The 15,826-nt window shown below is 39.3% G+C and overlaps 1 protein-coding gene across 1 annotated transcript; it reads right to left on the bottom strand.

Annotated features, from left to right (window-relative positions):
- Positions 1–516: 516 nt before the first annotated feature.
- LOC104471863 (semaphorin-6D-like) lies at positions 517–15,365 on the bottom strand. Its single transcript, XM_010087356.1, is given in 19 exon segments — positions 517–4,202; positions 6,277–6,444; positions 8,306–8,362; positions 8,708–8,769; positions 9,630–9,707; positions 9,810–9,950; positions 10,695–10,868; positions 10,952–11,107; positions 11,304–11,412; positions 11,415–11,425; positions 11,534–11,751; positions 12,529–12,617; positions 13,079–13,198; positions 13,475–13,565; positions 13,788–13,889; positions 13,977–14,039; positions 14,151–14,211; positions 14,779–14,890; positions 15,257–15,365. Coding segments are annotated over 19 exon segments (3,225 nt in total). The 3' UTR covers positions 517–2,898.
- Between the last annotated feature and the right edge of the window lie 461 nt (positions 15,366–15,826).

The raw sequence follows: 15,826 nt of genomic DNA, 5'->3' as shown, positions 1-15,826 counted from the left end.
GAACACACTATCTTCTTTCAAAACTGTACTGTCTTTGCACAAAATTGGCATTTTTCTAACCTTAAAAAGAAGGGTTTGCAGGAACCAGAGCCCAGGTGAAACCTGGATGAAGCTGCAGTAAAGGCTTCCTAAGGGCTTATATTACATATTTTCAAATTCAGTGCATCTTGGTGGTGCATCTTGCCCACCATGTGGGCAACCCTGACTCTGTACTACACTCTCGCATTGCACGCCAGTTACTTTGACATTTTATATTTAACTCAGGGGCTAAAAGCCATTTACAGACACTCTTCCTCAAGAACATTGATGTCAACATGCGGCTGCAATGAAAATGGAAGACACCTGTGTGCGTCACCATCTGCTTCTGCAAGCTCCCTTTACAGCTGATGAGAAGATGTCTCCGTGCTTCCTCACAGAGCTATTAAAGGCAAGCAAAGTCTTTCCGCTATTGTAATCCCAACAACAATGCACCTAAAACTAGCTTCACTAATAATGAAATTAGACACTCAGTACATTGGAATATTTTATTTTGACTTTACATGCGGTGTTAAAAACCCAAAGAACGTATTATTTACACATCCACAATACAAGTTTACAAGATATCTATACATGTTAAAGTACTCTATAGTATAGAGCAGCTTCATTTAAGGGTTACTTTTTTTTATGCCGTACCATTAAAAAAGATACAATCTGCGTTTACCTTTGCACAAATGGATAAAGCATCTCTTATTATTAAATTAACAGAATAAGGACTAGGTTGAATGTTAGAAATTTCAACATAAATACTGAGAGAACTCACATTACCATCTACAAGGCAGCACAATGTTACAGGAGGTTATCAGGGTTCACATACATTTATCTTTCGGTTTCACACAAGTCTGTATTAATTAATATTTGTGAAGTGAATTCGGATCAGTTTGTGTCTTTTGACAACTGAGTACATTTTTAATAGTTATTAATCTGTAGTGTTTTAGTTGCAAGACAGAAGTGTTTAGGAAGAGAGAGCATTGATTTTTGGATCCAGAGGTCTCAGGAAATAAATGTCCCTTACAGCCTTACAAGAAAAAATGACTACTTCTATCCTTTATTCTTTGTTCTGTAACAGAGATCCAGTTTTCAGTGACTAACCTTTTCTACCCTTTGAACACATAATATAAATCTCCACCGTCTCTGAAACCCATTGCAGTTATTTGTCCCGCTAATTCATGAATATTCCTCTGCCATGGTTATTTCTATAGTTATGTTCAATAAACAGTGTGGTAGTGTGTAGTCTGCAAGCTAGAATAGCCATCTGTGGTGAACATCAGCTGCAAGTGGATACTGTAAAACCTACTAAATAGCTTACACAACTTTAGCAGGTGTTCCATTACCCTAGAAACCTCATTTGATTTCACATTATAACTGTTTGATCCTTCAGAGAGCTGGAGTGGAATGTTTATCATGGTAAGGTGATTTAATGCTGCTGTCTTCTTGGATTGTAGGCTGCCTTTAGTTACCATTAATTATTCTTGCTTTTTATCTTTTTTCTTTTTGGGTGCTGTTGAGAGGTTTTACAACTGGCACTCGGGAGATATGTGCTATAGTGAGAACACTTGACAGATTTATTTTTTTTTTTTAGTACTTTTATCATTTGCATGAATAAGGCACAAAATGCACAGATTCAGGTAAACTCACACATAATATTTACAGAATATTGTCATTACCTGCATGACTTTGGAAAAAAACCCCTTACATTACACAACAAAAACAAATTAATTGCACTACTGTTGAGTTTTTCACAGACTGCTTCTGCCAGGCCAATTGATGTTTCTTCTTTTTTATTGACAAGAGTCTATCAGCGTGTAGGGCATTATTAAATGCAACAAAAACGTAACCTTCTCTAGTTACACAGGCCTTTGCCAAGTAAATTGATTATTAGCTGCCCTCAATGAGAAGTACAGGGGCTCAAGTTCACAGTGGCCAGGTATTGGATGGAGGCACTGTGGAAACACAGTAACGCCCCCGTTCCAGCCCAAAACACTAGATTTGAAATGCACAGCTCTGAATCAATAGCAGCGTAACAGAGTTATGAAGAATTAAACACATCTGCGCTCTTTCACAGGGTGACTATTCCATCAAGGCGTTGTTATCATTCAGAAGGCCGGCAGAGATATGCAGTTCATCCTTAGCTGTCTCCAAACTGAACCCAGCGGGCTGCAGAAGGCAGAGTCATCTGTTTGTTCAGTCATGCTCAATGTAAACAATTCCACAGCATAAAAGATGCAATGGGAATCTAAGTACATCCTAGTGTGTACAGAACACACGCACATCCACACACACGCACAGCTTTATCTGTGGCACAAAATGCCACACATGGAGAGAAAAAAAAAATGATGCTACAGTTGGGCCAGAGACTGAATTCCAGCAAAGTGATTATTAACCCAGATAGGCATTGAGACATTACCATTTTCTGACATTTGTGCAAGAGGCAAGGTGAATGCATACATATTAAAATGTTCACATTTAATGGGAAGGACCACGCTTAACGGCAGTCTAAAATGGAACCCATTTTTCAAGTATTTGCTTACTGATTTTTTTTCCCCAATAACTTTTTTTTTTTTTAGCTATTTAGAACAGTAAAGTAGCCCCCACCCCATTGTGCTACATGTCTCCTTAGCTCCAAACAAAAGAAATGTAATGACCAGCACTTTCCTTTGTTTTTTGTGTTTGCTCTTAGCAAGTACACGAAGTCTTGCTATAGCTACACGTGGCAAGACACAGATGTTGCTGAAGTAAAGACAGTTTCTTTGGCCACTTTGTTCTCTTTAACAAGCAAGTCTCTGTCTTGTGTGTCTACCACAACATCATCTCACAACCTGTACAGGTCAATGCCACACTCATTTTTAGCACAGACATGTCCTAGTAACTGTACTTGTTCAGTGGTCTGACTGAAGTTGTCTGAGGAACAAATGAGGGTTTTGGTGGCACGTCAGGTTTTAAGGAGGGTGTCCTCTTTATTCCTGTACGAGGAAGGGTGCCATTGCTCGTGTAACTGCTTTGCCTGGACAAGGAAGGCTGGAGGTGAACGCTGACAGGCGTCCCTTGGATGTAGTCCATCTTTGTGCCTGTTGCTGGAGGCATGTACCCCCCACGATTAATACTTGGCTGTCTGGATAACAAAACACCATTTGGTGAGTTTAAGTTTTTAGGAAGGGCAGATATTGAATGCCTTTGTGAAGAATTTTTGTGATAACCTCTCTGCCTTTCCAAAGAGGTCATTGGTACTGCAGGAGTGGTGGGAACGTCCACTCGTTTTGTGGGGCTGTTTCTTGGAAGAGTTGATGGAGGAGAATATAAAGATGCTTCCCTGTTGGGAACCTTAGGTGGGATCTCAGACACATTTCCCATTGGATCCAGCATTAAAGTCTGGTGGGCCACTTGGATATCTCCCATAATTGCTTTGGGATTACTAGCAGTTTCATTTAAGTGTTTCAAAAAATCATTCAGGGTGTTCCTGGAATCAACAGATCTCCTGTGGTCTCTTTTGCTGGATGGTTTTGTAAGCGGATGATCAATATGCTGCATCTTTTTGTCTGCCTTGTGTGCATTAGAATTTGAGAAAGATGTATTGTAATCATGAGTAGCATTCGGAAGAACAATAGCACTAGGAATATGTCCATGACTGAGAGGAGAGTGGGGTGGCGGACTGGAAGGAAAAAACTGAGGGCTTTTCAGTGGGGTTTCCTTTCGTGAAGCATTGAGGTTACTATGCGCTTTGTCCGACTGACTCTTCATAGCCTGCAGAGTCTTTTGTTGAAGAACTGGTGTAGATTCAGGGGTTGGAAGCGCAGCTAATTCTGGAGGCTGGCCCCTGTGATCCATTATCATGGACTTTGTGTCACCATTCGGTGGCAACTCCTTTCTGCTAGTCAACAGGTTTGTGTAAAGTTTGGGTGAATCAATGTTTTGTTGATATTCCTTCACGGGACTATCAAACAGCCCATTCAGTTTAGCAAAGCTGCCACTGGAGTCAGTACAGGACTGAGCTGATTCTGCATCTTTGTGTATTTTTCTGGATTTCCGTACAAATATATCCCGGTAACAGTAAACGGCCACTCCCGCAATAAAGGCTCCCAGGACAAAAGCAGCAAAGACACAAGTGATTAGGACATTCATATGTACCATTTGGTTGGACTCTCCTGATTGTACTTCCCACCTTACACCTGCAAAAGACATGCACCATATCATAAATCTACACGTAATGCATACTGACACATTACAGAAGAAGATAACCTCCCTCCGGCAAGTGTCTATTTAAAGTGTTTGTAAGTAAGTGCTCTGTGGCTAGTGTTAGTGCAACTCCGTTGCATCCTGCAGCACTGGTGAATGCAAATAATTTTATAAATAAAAATGACTGTGTGAGCCCTGATCAGTCTAAATGAAGGCTTTCCATTTTCTTTGATAATGAGGAATGCTTGTCAAAGCTGCTCTCCTCATATTGCGTTTGATTTAGCCTGTCCCCAAATTTCCTTCAATGCTCATAAATAGGAGCTTATATGTTAATAACATTAATAATTTCTGCTGGAAAATTGAGGTTAGAAGGTGCTACTGGGCCACACAGCAATTAATAACTCATGGTTGGATTTCTCTCAATTTTCTGCCCAACTCATAAATCAATATGAAAAGAGAGACAAAGTTATGCAAATGTTGCATAAAACTGTATAATGTACATACTGCATTGTTATAACCACATTAATGTGATACGGTGCAAAACTTGTAAACTAATAGATCCGTAGGTTGCTAGCTTTGGAGTGGCATACCTTGCATTACTTAAATGTACTATTTTTGAATTTCAAGATTATGTCATTCTGTTAAAGCACTAATTTTTTTTTTAGTCAATAATGAATGTAATACTTGCATAACATTAAATAAAACCAACTCGCAAGGTTAAGTTATTAGAGAACATTAAAATTTATAAAACTTTTAGTTTAGACCAAGAAGTTGAAATTGGATTAGTTTTTTATTTGTGTATTAACAAGCTCCCTTTGTTTTTTGAGAATTTTAAAGCAACCACAGACATCTTGCAGCTAAGACAATATTAGTTTTTAATGAAAGTAATTCTGTTAACTATTCCATGTTAAAATGAAAGAGCAAGAGGGAAGGAACAGATTCATTTTTGTTAGAGGCAAGGCCTTTCTTTGAACATTGTTAATATGTCCAGGGTTACAAGTTTTAATGGCACTGTGCAGAAGAAACAAAACATGAGTAAAGTTCACTAATAGCTATGACACAAAATGTGATTCAGAACCCAGAACAAATGATAACAAAAACTTAAAGCAAAACAGAAAATAACTGCAGCAAATTAAAATGACAAATGCACTGCCATAATGGCTGATAGGAAACCTGATATGTTTTGATGAATGGTAATAAAACACAAATGGTTTTTGGCTGGTGAGATTTTCAGTAAATACAGAATTGTGCAAACATGTCTGTCACCTGGCTATTCTGTGTATTGATGAAGACTTGCAGTAAGTTTTGGTTATGGGATTGTAAGCTTCTTGATTCTTTGGTTGACTGCAATAGTCCTACTGAATCAAAGCTTTTGTTGCCATAAAAGCCTAATCAAAGGGTCACTTAGCTGAAAGATGAGTTACATGCAGAATATGTTTCTTTTTGTGCTTGGCTTAAAACCTGTGTGTCTCTCTATGGACTGAGATCATCTATATCTAGATGCTCATATCCAGAGAATAAAAATGCAGCACATCCTTACTCAGGTCTGACCCATGTTCTTCAGAAACATGCTGCATGCAGGCAGCACATGGATCTCTCCTGGAGCTGTGCTCTGTTTGCTGTTTGCCCCACCACCCCCCCAAAAGACCCCCACCCACAAACCAAATAAATACAAAAAAAACTATGCTCTTGTAGCAACTAGTCATGAGGACTAACGGCCTTATCCAAACTAGACTGCTTTGAAAACAACCACCAGAGGTGCAGATAAGTCTTGAATGTAATTTTTTTAATGCATCCAGAACTCCCACTGATTTTAATGGGAGCTTTGGAGTACCCCAGGAATAAAAGACTGAGCTTATTATCTGTGTTTCCCATTATAGGCTCTAAGCAGCACTTTGTACAGCGGATAAGCAGGTATGAAGAACATGATTGCACTGTCTGCATATTCACAGGAAATGGGTGTAAAAATATAGCCCAACAATCACGGCTGTTACATTTAAGCCTTAGACAATGCTGAGACTATCAGGTTTCCATTCAGCTGCAATGTATTCCCTGGTAAGGCCTTACCCTTTGGGACACCTGATAATGGATCAGAATAATCAGAAGTGTTTGGGTCATCTTGAACTATAAATTTCCGAGAGCCAGTCACTTTAGGTTTCCAGGAACCAATCACTTTAGGTGATATAACTGGGATACTTGCCATTGTGGTAATGGAAGCTGAGGAGAACTCCATGTCTGTGGTGGCAAACAGATTTTTATTAATGTGTATTACAGTCAGGCTTTCCTCACTGTTTCATGGCACATCTAAGCTATAGCTGGAGACAGTATTTAATGGGAGTTACATGTCAAAGCAATGTGTGACGGACCCCTACACTCTGCAGAAGTACAGAGGGCTGATTACAATCAATTGGTTCAAAACTTTAAGTACAAAAAAAACCCAACAACTTTAAAACATCAGCAGCTGCTAGCCAAAAAAGCCAGAGAAGTCAAACATGAAAGCAGTGCAAAAGTTAAAGTAAGCAACTGGTGGAAGTGAAAAAGCACAACTTCTTATTCTACTTAATTGCTATATTCTTCACTGGAGACAACATAGTTGGCTGCCTTTTAAACATCTTCAAAACAAAGAAGAAGTTACTTGGAAAGATCCACACTCATGACAGGTTACGGCTGAGAAACCCGATCAGCTCCCCTAGTGCTATTATGGTGTACCAGGAACTGCTGCACGAGCCATGTCTACAGGTGGGGATGAAAGGAGTGTTCTTAACCTCTATTTTGTAATGGTTCCTAAGGAAGGAACAATCTTGTATAGATTCTGGCTCCTCTGTAGTACATTTGCTGGATAGAACCACCACAGCCTACATGAAAATGCACATGAGGAGGAAACACATCAAATTGTGCTTACAAGCTAAAGTATACTTTGCACACTCAAGTATTTTGTGTTCACTGTCCCAGTAGCTTTAGGCATAAATGTCTATGGCTCAAAAGATCTGCTGACTGAGAAATGTCCTTCAAAAGCACACTCATTCAGGACTTGAAAATAAGGTTCAGTTGTATCTGTGTCCTAAAGTATGACTTTGAAAATTCAGTTGATAAACACTCGTGAGCAAGGTAGCATTTCCATGTAACAAAGATTTGTTTTGTTTTGCTTTCTTGAGTCTCTAACTTACACTATGGGTAAATATATCTGGAAAACATTTGTCTCAAACATTACTTCTTGTCAAGTTCCAGAAGTGCAAATATCATCAGAAAACAAAACACAAAATAAGGTTCTTGTTGCACTCTTACAGGTTGAACACATAAATTATTTCATATTTGTCAGTCAGAAAGGGACCCTTGGTTTGAAAGCAGAGACCCAAGTTCTGGGAGCAAAGACTGGAACATAAGGGCTTGGTCTTGCTCCTGTTGAAGTCAACATAGGTTCTGCTTTTGAGTTCAACAGAGGAGCACTGGGTCCTGTCTTCCTGAACACCAGGGGCTGACAGTGAAAACACTATTAGAAACATCACTGAGGGAGAAAAGGATGTGAAAATCCAGCTGTCAACAATGCATGAAGTTTTTTCTAAGCCACCGTTGTCTACACAAGTCCTCATTCAGCTACACAGTTTGTGATGTTTCTTTCCAATAGCACAAATTACTTAAAACATTTCAAAAATATAGAAATACACATTTTAGAAAATGTGTATTTGTGCAAAAAGCTTGCTGGGAAAGAAGGTAAAGAGGAAAGGAGAGGTAAGGAGGAAGATGATGAAATTCTGCCATTCATCTACTAGAGATGACCAATAGGGGCATTCACAAATGCATGGCTGGGGATAAAGAGTAAAGCTCAGTGGACTTTCGTGCAGTGAAGATGTCATCTATGTTAATCAGGCTCTTTAATAAAAGATGTCTCAATAAATAATGAGCTGTTAACATGCGGCTACACAGGGTGAAGTGCTGAGTGAGAAGAGTCCGACTATCTTTACCATCAGTGGGAACATGAGTAAAAGCACAAAAATGGAGGATTGCCAACTGTGCAAAAGGAAGGAAAAAAGGGCTGAAAATGCTGAACTGAAGGAAAGTAAAGGTCATCAATTCAAAAAAATTAAAAAAAACTAACCAGATGTTGGGTCGCCAAATATTTTGTAATCTGGTGTAGCTGTAGTAGGCAAAATTTCTAAAAGAATTAAAGGAACAAGTAATCAGTAAAAAGTAACAAAAAGAAAGCAAAAGATCTCAAACCTGAGTAATGGAAAATAAAAACTAAAATATTACTGGTTACAAAAAATTAAATTCTTCAATACTTTGCTGTAGACCCCAAATAGCTGTAAACTGGTGAAGGAAAGACAAAACTCTGCCACCCAGGACTGAAAAGCTCAGCTTTGTGAACATTCACAGTAAAACCAGGTGATGTGTTCATCATGTTACTGAAAAGCTCATCATAAATTTAACATCCATAGTGAGGTGTGGCCACAGACTACTGCTGAGACAGAATAAACGAGCAGCAATGACTATGGCTTACCGTGGCAGTCCCCAAGCTGCGCCGTGTTGCCGTATTCGACATCTTGTACATATCCTCCAGTGCTGTGGTTGTATGAAACAAACAAAGAGAACCTGCAATTAACAGTATTAGTAGGGAAACAAATTGTGATTTTTTTTCTTTTTTCTGGAAGCAGCAAATGGAAACATATACAAGAGCTAGAGTATGGCCCAAAAAATTGTTTTACAGAATGCACAAGTTAGTTGTAACCAGGCTTTAAAACTCTATATATGTGCTTATGCCAGGAATCAGGAAAACAAACAAACAAACAAAACCAACCCTTTTTTCAGCAGCTTCATCATGTCTTCTACACATTGGGCATGCTCTTGGTTTTAGATACAACTGTCCAATTATACTAGTTAAAGTTTGCGCTGGCCTGCTACAAAGGCCTCTTTTTAAGATACAGCTGCTAATGCACTGTGTATTACAGACTGGATTTGTACAAAATGCCTTTGGTATGCATGTATATCCTCCCAGCTCCAGCATGGAGGCAAAATCTTACTCTTTTCCCACTGTGAATCCTGTGCTTTCATATTTGCAATTCACTGTGCCCTGGCCGTGAGCACGCCTGGGAAGGGATACTGTGTACTGTCCTCTCTGAGCTGCTCAGGTTTGCAGGCAGCAATTTCTTGCCTTCCTGCTTCCAACTGCTCTTCCTACAGGTCTGCTTGTCCTCCCACACTCATGTAAAACTCCCACTGAAACCAAGTCTTCACCTAGAGATTGCAGAATTAGGTCAGACTTTAGCATTCTGTTCTCTCACATAGCCAGTACACTGAAAAACCATCCCTAAAAAAATGGAGATTTATTAATTGAGTGCAAGGGAACAGGCAGAGGATATGAGCTCATGAGGTCTATAAAGCATGTGTAGAGATGCTGGGCTGTTTTGCAGAGTGGTACTTACAGCATGCCTGGTGTCACTCTTCCACATGCTTCATGGTCCAACCAGCCACAGTACGGGTCCCGTGAAGCAATACATGCCCTTGAAAGAGAAAAAATCCCCAAAACAATGCATTTTTTACTTCCTTCCCAAGAGATGTTGGTGCCCTTCCTTTAAAGGGGAGGTTCAGGAATGGGGCCATACTTTTTACATGATCCGTGACGCTCACACCGACTCAGAGGAATTCTAATGACGCAGCTGGAGAATGCCACGAACAGAGCATGGTGGTCTCTGTCCAGCTGAAGGGAAATGACTCTTCTGTCCTCCTCGCTCTCACCATTACACCTGTTCAGTAAAAATAATCGGAGGCCATTATTTTAGTAACTGTAGCACTTTCTGCAGTGCTTACACTGCAAACATTTTATTTATTGTCTGTGTAGATACTGAGAAGAGACTTTTACATATATAAAAGTAACTTACTAGTCTTTGCTGAGTGATTTCTAAACAAACCTACGGGTTATCAAATGCCAGCTTCTGGCTCTTATTTACAGCTAGGTGACAGTTTCGCTGAACTATGTAGGAAAAAAATCCAAATCCATTTTCTTTGTTCTCTCAGTCGGCATAAATATCTTGACAGAGCAGAACAGGAGTCCTGTATTAGATGGCTCTAGAGTCTAATTGGAACGCTTCCATTCCCAAATTCTTTGCGCCAGAACAAACAAGTTTAAAATCATTAGATGTAGTTTATACATTATTGGTCACTCTTGAGAAAACCTCAAGAAAAGCTCACATCATTTCTTTTTAACAGCAGCAGATAGTTCTGACGTTTCATATTCAGGAAGAAGTTATCTATTTGTGGAAGAAGTAGACTGTTTCACTGACGTCACTAAAGTGGAATTAGGTTGTTCACTCAACCCATGCAAAATGGCAAGTGACCAAATATTTTCAAGTTATTGAACATGAGGAACACCGTGAAATGACAAACAAGTGGTGACGTTGGTGATAATAAGTTGGGTTTCGTTCACCATTATTTTTTTAGCTAGGTACAAAGGATTAAATAGAGAGCTTAGGTGTTCTGGTAATACTTACTTTGCATGATTATATGCTTCAATCTCTTCCAGTAAAACACTGTCATTCAAAGAAAAAGGCCCGGTCTTTGCCAAGATTTTAAGTACTACTCCCGCTTCGGAGCCAACAAATATGACTGTGTAGTTCTGGTAGGGTCCAGCAGCGTGGTCTACAGCGATCGCTGTCAATCTGTATCTACCGAGACCAAAAGGCGTGTCATTAACAGCACATTTTCTTGTTTTCCTTTTCACAAGCATTATTTTTGAACGGTGTCATACCTGACACGTGTTTTGGTAAACCAGGGCTCCTCAATGACTGAGGGAACAGCTGAATCCATCAAAGGATGAGATTTGATGAAGGAGAGTGTTTCGTCTGGGAAATCAATGGAGGTTTTGTAAGCCTCTGCTAGGCCGTGTTTTGCACAGCAGCCAGGTCTGAAAGGAGAACAACATTGTTTTCCTCTTGGTATTTTTGTTAATGAGAGAAGGCAGCCTGCTAATGAGCATCTTTACGGCTGAAGAGAAAAGTTCTGCTTTGGTTTTTACCCGACAAGATGCTCAAGAGTGCAGCTGATTTCAGGTCGCTCTTTACAAGGACAACATTATGGCATCATGAGTAAGAACCTTTTACCTTGGCTTTGGTACTTTGTCTTCAGGTACAGCTGTCCAAACAGAATCAGGAGTCTTTTGTTCTTTAAATCTGCCTTTGAAGACTTTCTCAATGTCATCCATGCTGAAATTGAACCAGGGATGCTGTAAAATTAGAAAAATAGTTGCAAGAACTCAGACTACAATGGCACCAATCTCAGTGTAAGACAGAACCAGAGAACTACCTTTGATGTAAGGTTGCTCATCTCTCACCTGTTAAGCTGGGTGGTGAATACGCCGACAACGGTGGGGACTCCATTGATTTCTATTATGTCTGTGATAGACTGCAGAACATCAAAGTAGAAGAATGAATCCCCAGGAACTGAGCAGTTGAGCCGAGCTTTCAGAAAGGATGTCCAATGTTTTTCCAGGACTCTCTGGGACCCCCCCATGTCATTTTTGCATATGCGTGCCACACGTGAATACACAGCCTGTGAAGGAAAAAAAAAAAAAAAAAAAGAAAGAAAAAAAAAAGGCGAGAGAAAGGTTTGAGAGATGCAAGGAAAACAGTGCTTGTTTCTGAGCTGTTAAAACACCAAAGATAATTTTGTTAACAGGAAGCTGCCATTTATCTGCACAGAGAGGATGAAAGCAAATGGTGTTTAGCTCATAGTGCATGGGCATCTTAATGTATCACCAGGCAAATGCAACTCTGCAGCTTGTTCCCATCCTTATTTTCCCTTCAAAATCATATTGTTAGTGAGATTTAAAGACTTTAATTAACCATGTGTAAAGGATTTAATAATTTATTATAGAATATCCTTCCACAGTGAGGCATGAGTATTATACTCTGTACTGGCATGACTGAATTATTCACTATCCAGGGACATTAGAGAAACTTCTTTTAAACTCTTCTTTTGTGTTGTTTTCTTTTGTTTCTTTAATAAGCATAAAAAAACCCCTCAGATTTTCCATTACTTGCCACAAGTGTTAAGGCAACAGGAACACTAAAGCAACAGCAATATTAAAAGATACCTGCAGTCAGCTCACCTAACAGCAAGGAACAGAGGACAGAAACAACTTTTTTGGATGAAGAATGCACTGTTCTATTTCTCTTTTTTCCTCCCTCTGTAACTTACAATGATGGGAAAACTGTACAAACTTTGTACTAGTCCCTACTTCATACTGCAAACTGTGCTTGTTACTGATCCTGTTTTAGGATGATCTCATTCTGCTATGACATGACAGCTCATTGTGATGATACCTACCTTGCCTAAATTATTGTGCTCTACCGCAATTTCTCGGAAGAAGAAATAAACGTAGTTCCCGTATTCTATGGCATGGAGGAAGTGTGGTTCTGTAAGAAAGAGCAAGGAGAGGGTTACTTCTTTGAAGTACTCGATCAGCACACAACACTGACTACACTGCGGGACTTGGTGGCTTCTTCTCCACAGCTTCGTACCAGCTAACATGAGCTCCAGGCTTCCGGACCCTTCAGGATGTCCAAACATGGGTGCACTGAAGCTTAAATGAACTTGAAGCCTTCAGTGTTGGCTAACGGACTGCAGAAAGGCCTCAGAGGAACTGCATTTCAGCTGAGGTATTTTGCTACTGCAGATTCAGTCATTGATGCATTTAAGAAAAATTTTGCTTTATTTGTATTAAACAGCTTTCTTATTGTAACCATACTGTATTGAAAACCACATGTATGCTGACATTGGAGCGTATGTGTAAGCATGCTGGCTGTGAATTACTGGACCCTCTGTGCCACTGAAATTACATTTGACATGTGTATGGGAAAATACTCCCCCAAATTACCTTTTATCCATTTGGAATCATACTTTATTGTTCTTAGGGCAGATCCATCCCCCATGCTGCGATAAATAACAGCATCACTTGCCAGGAAATCTGCTACTGTTGCCGAATACAATTTTCCATCTAAAACGGAAGTTGAAAACATGGTATTAAGAGCCTTTAATAATGTACAGAATTCTGACTAGCCTGTATTTTTCCCCATTTCTTTCCTGACACTCTTCCCCAAATTGCTGTAACCTATTTATTAACAGGTCAGCTTCTAATCCTTTGGAGGCCCTTTAAAAAATTTAAGAGCAGGGGCACCATGACACCTTCAGCTTTCCTGTGCTTGCTTTAAAAGCTCTCTGGCTCCTTTGGTGTCATTAATCATTTAGACTCATTACAAGCAAAAGTTCTTACCAGCAAAGAGGGCGACATTGGTTTGTCTGGCATCAAATGGGCATCTTGCCAAACCACTAATTTCCTCCCCATCATACTCTAAGGTATTCAGCTAGAGGAGAAAAAAATAAGTGGGTGATAGGGTCATTTCTATTTCGTACACTGGCGCAAAAGCATAACATTGTCTTTACAGAAAACTTAATTCAGCACATTGGCTTCTGTCTGTTTTTATTTCACCTTGAAGCACTCTCCAGTCACACAGGATGTATTTGCTATGCCACAATTAGTGCAAGCAAAACTGGCAACAGATCAATGACATTTTCAATATTCTTACCCGATAGTATCTGCACATAGGGTTAAATGCATTTGTTCCACAGACAAACACCATCTCATCATTTCTGGGAACAAAGACTTTAATGAAGTTATGGCATTCATCCTGAAAAGAGAGTAAGATGTATTAATCACAAACTTCACATATATAATAAATATTAGTGTTTTTCTATAATGTAGGTGCTAAACTTACTTTATGTTTGCCTTTCATAGCACAATTCTCTCTGTCCTGCTGCCTTGACCTCCATGTTAATTTCTGTTCAATCAAACCAGAAAAGAACATTTGATTTCCTTTCCACAAAAAAATCTTAAAAAAATTAAACCCAGAGAAAATACCTCTCCCGTGCCAGCTCCTGTATCTACTCACCTTGCTTGGAGTAACTTCCGATTTTGGAGCTTCATTTAAGTTTACAGTGTAAACTTGGTCCCTGTTTGCAAAGAGTAAAAAGACACAAGTAAATTCATTAATTAATTTCCCTTATTTTTGATAAGCTAAATCTATTTTTAGATTATGGATTTTCTGTGTTTAACACAAATCAGAGAAGGTTTATCATGGGCAACATGGGGTGGGTTTGATTTTTACTGGTGTGGTCCTTAGATAGCCCCTACAGCGTCCAGCTATCCATCTCTGTCTTTTCATTCTGCTGAAGACTAATCCAGACTGTAGATATTCAGGCGTGTTATCCTCACTTCCTACATCCCTGATGTGTCAGTTCAAGTTTAAAATCATCAGGAGAGGTTTTTATCAGGTCAGTAATATAAAAGAGGGAAAAGAGTATTTTATCATATTGGTTTTAGTATAGCTACAGTAACTGCAGCCTTCAAATCCAATTTTCATGCGCTGGCCATAGATACGGTGTATTTCTCTGGAAAGTCCTTCTCCAATTCTAATTTTTATCATATTCTGAAGATTCTTCTAAATGAATTTTACACATAAATGCAAAACCAGAAGAGAAAAGAATTTTAATCTAATGAACTGAGTGAAGGAAAATTACCTGCCAGCAATATAAAGTGTGTCTCGAATTTTCAGCATCAGTTGGAAGTCCAGTCTGTGCTGAGATTCATTGCCCGAAGGGCGTCCTCTAAATACTGGATATTGCCTTGAATCTGCAAGTAAAAATGGGCTACACCATCACTCAGGATTATAGAACTAAAGAATCAATATATTGCATTGATTAGCTGTATATACTAGGTGTAGAAGGGTTTAAACTAAATTCCTTGAGTAATGTCTTGAATATAAATGAGAAAAAGATGGCTAATGTCAGCAAATGTTCTTTTTCCTGAAGTTATTGCTGTATTTCTGATTGCTTTTTTAAGAAAATGATTAAGTGTTCTATTAAAGATACAAAGCCAACACATTTCAATTTGAAAGGAAACAGACTTTTTTTTTTTTAACTTCTCAAGATTAAAAAAACCCAAAACATTAAAACTTTTTCCCTAGTGGTTAGCACCATTTGCTGTGAGATTACTTACAGTGGTAGTCAACAACGTTAATAGGGTCCTCATCTTCAGGGAAGCTGACAGCTCGGCACTGGGACAGACTCATTAACATCATGGAGGCACAAAGCAGAGGAAGCCTCATGGCTGGTGAAAGATGAGTACTACCCTTGTGGCAACGCTGTTTAACTACCTGGAAAACAGGAACACGCCAGTGAGATTTCAGCAGCACAAGACAGTAAACACGACCTCCTGCTACAGAAGAAGGGGTTTTTAGTTTTTATTTTAGCACTGGCTGCAGTGGACTAAACTGGTGCTTATGAAAGGCTCCTGTATGTACATTGATGGAAAACTGCTGCGTGACATATCCCTACTCAAAGCTGCTTTGAAACATATTGATGCTTGCTAATTTTTAGCTGGATTTACAGGCATTTCTGAAGAAGCTGACGACTGTCAGCCCATTTAATTCACAGGAATCACAAACAGAACATGCAGGCTGCTGACCTGGCAAGAAAAATTGTCAAACTTGGGATTAGAATTTTAATTAAACTGCAATCTCTTTCCATCCCCTCTATCACTGAATGTCATCCAATAAAACCCTTTCCC

Source organism: Pterocles gutturalis, unplaced genomic scaffold, assembly GCF_000699245.1.
Source record: "Pterocles gutturalis isolate BGI_N339 unplaced genomic scaffold, ASM69924v1 scaffold6216, whole genome shotgun sequence".
NCBI lineage: Eukaryota > Metazoa > Chordata > Aves > Pterocliformes > Pteroclidae > Pterocles > Pterocles gutturalis.
The sequence above is the reverse complement of the archived record's forward strand: the minus strand, read 5'-3'. Positions and strand labels throughout refer to the sequence as shown.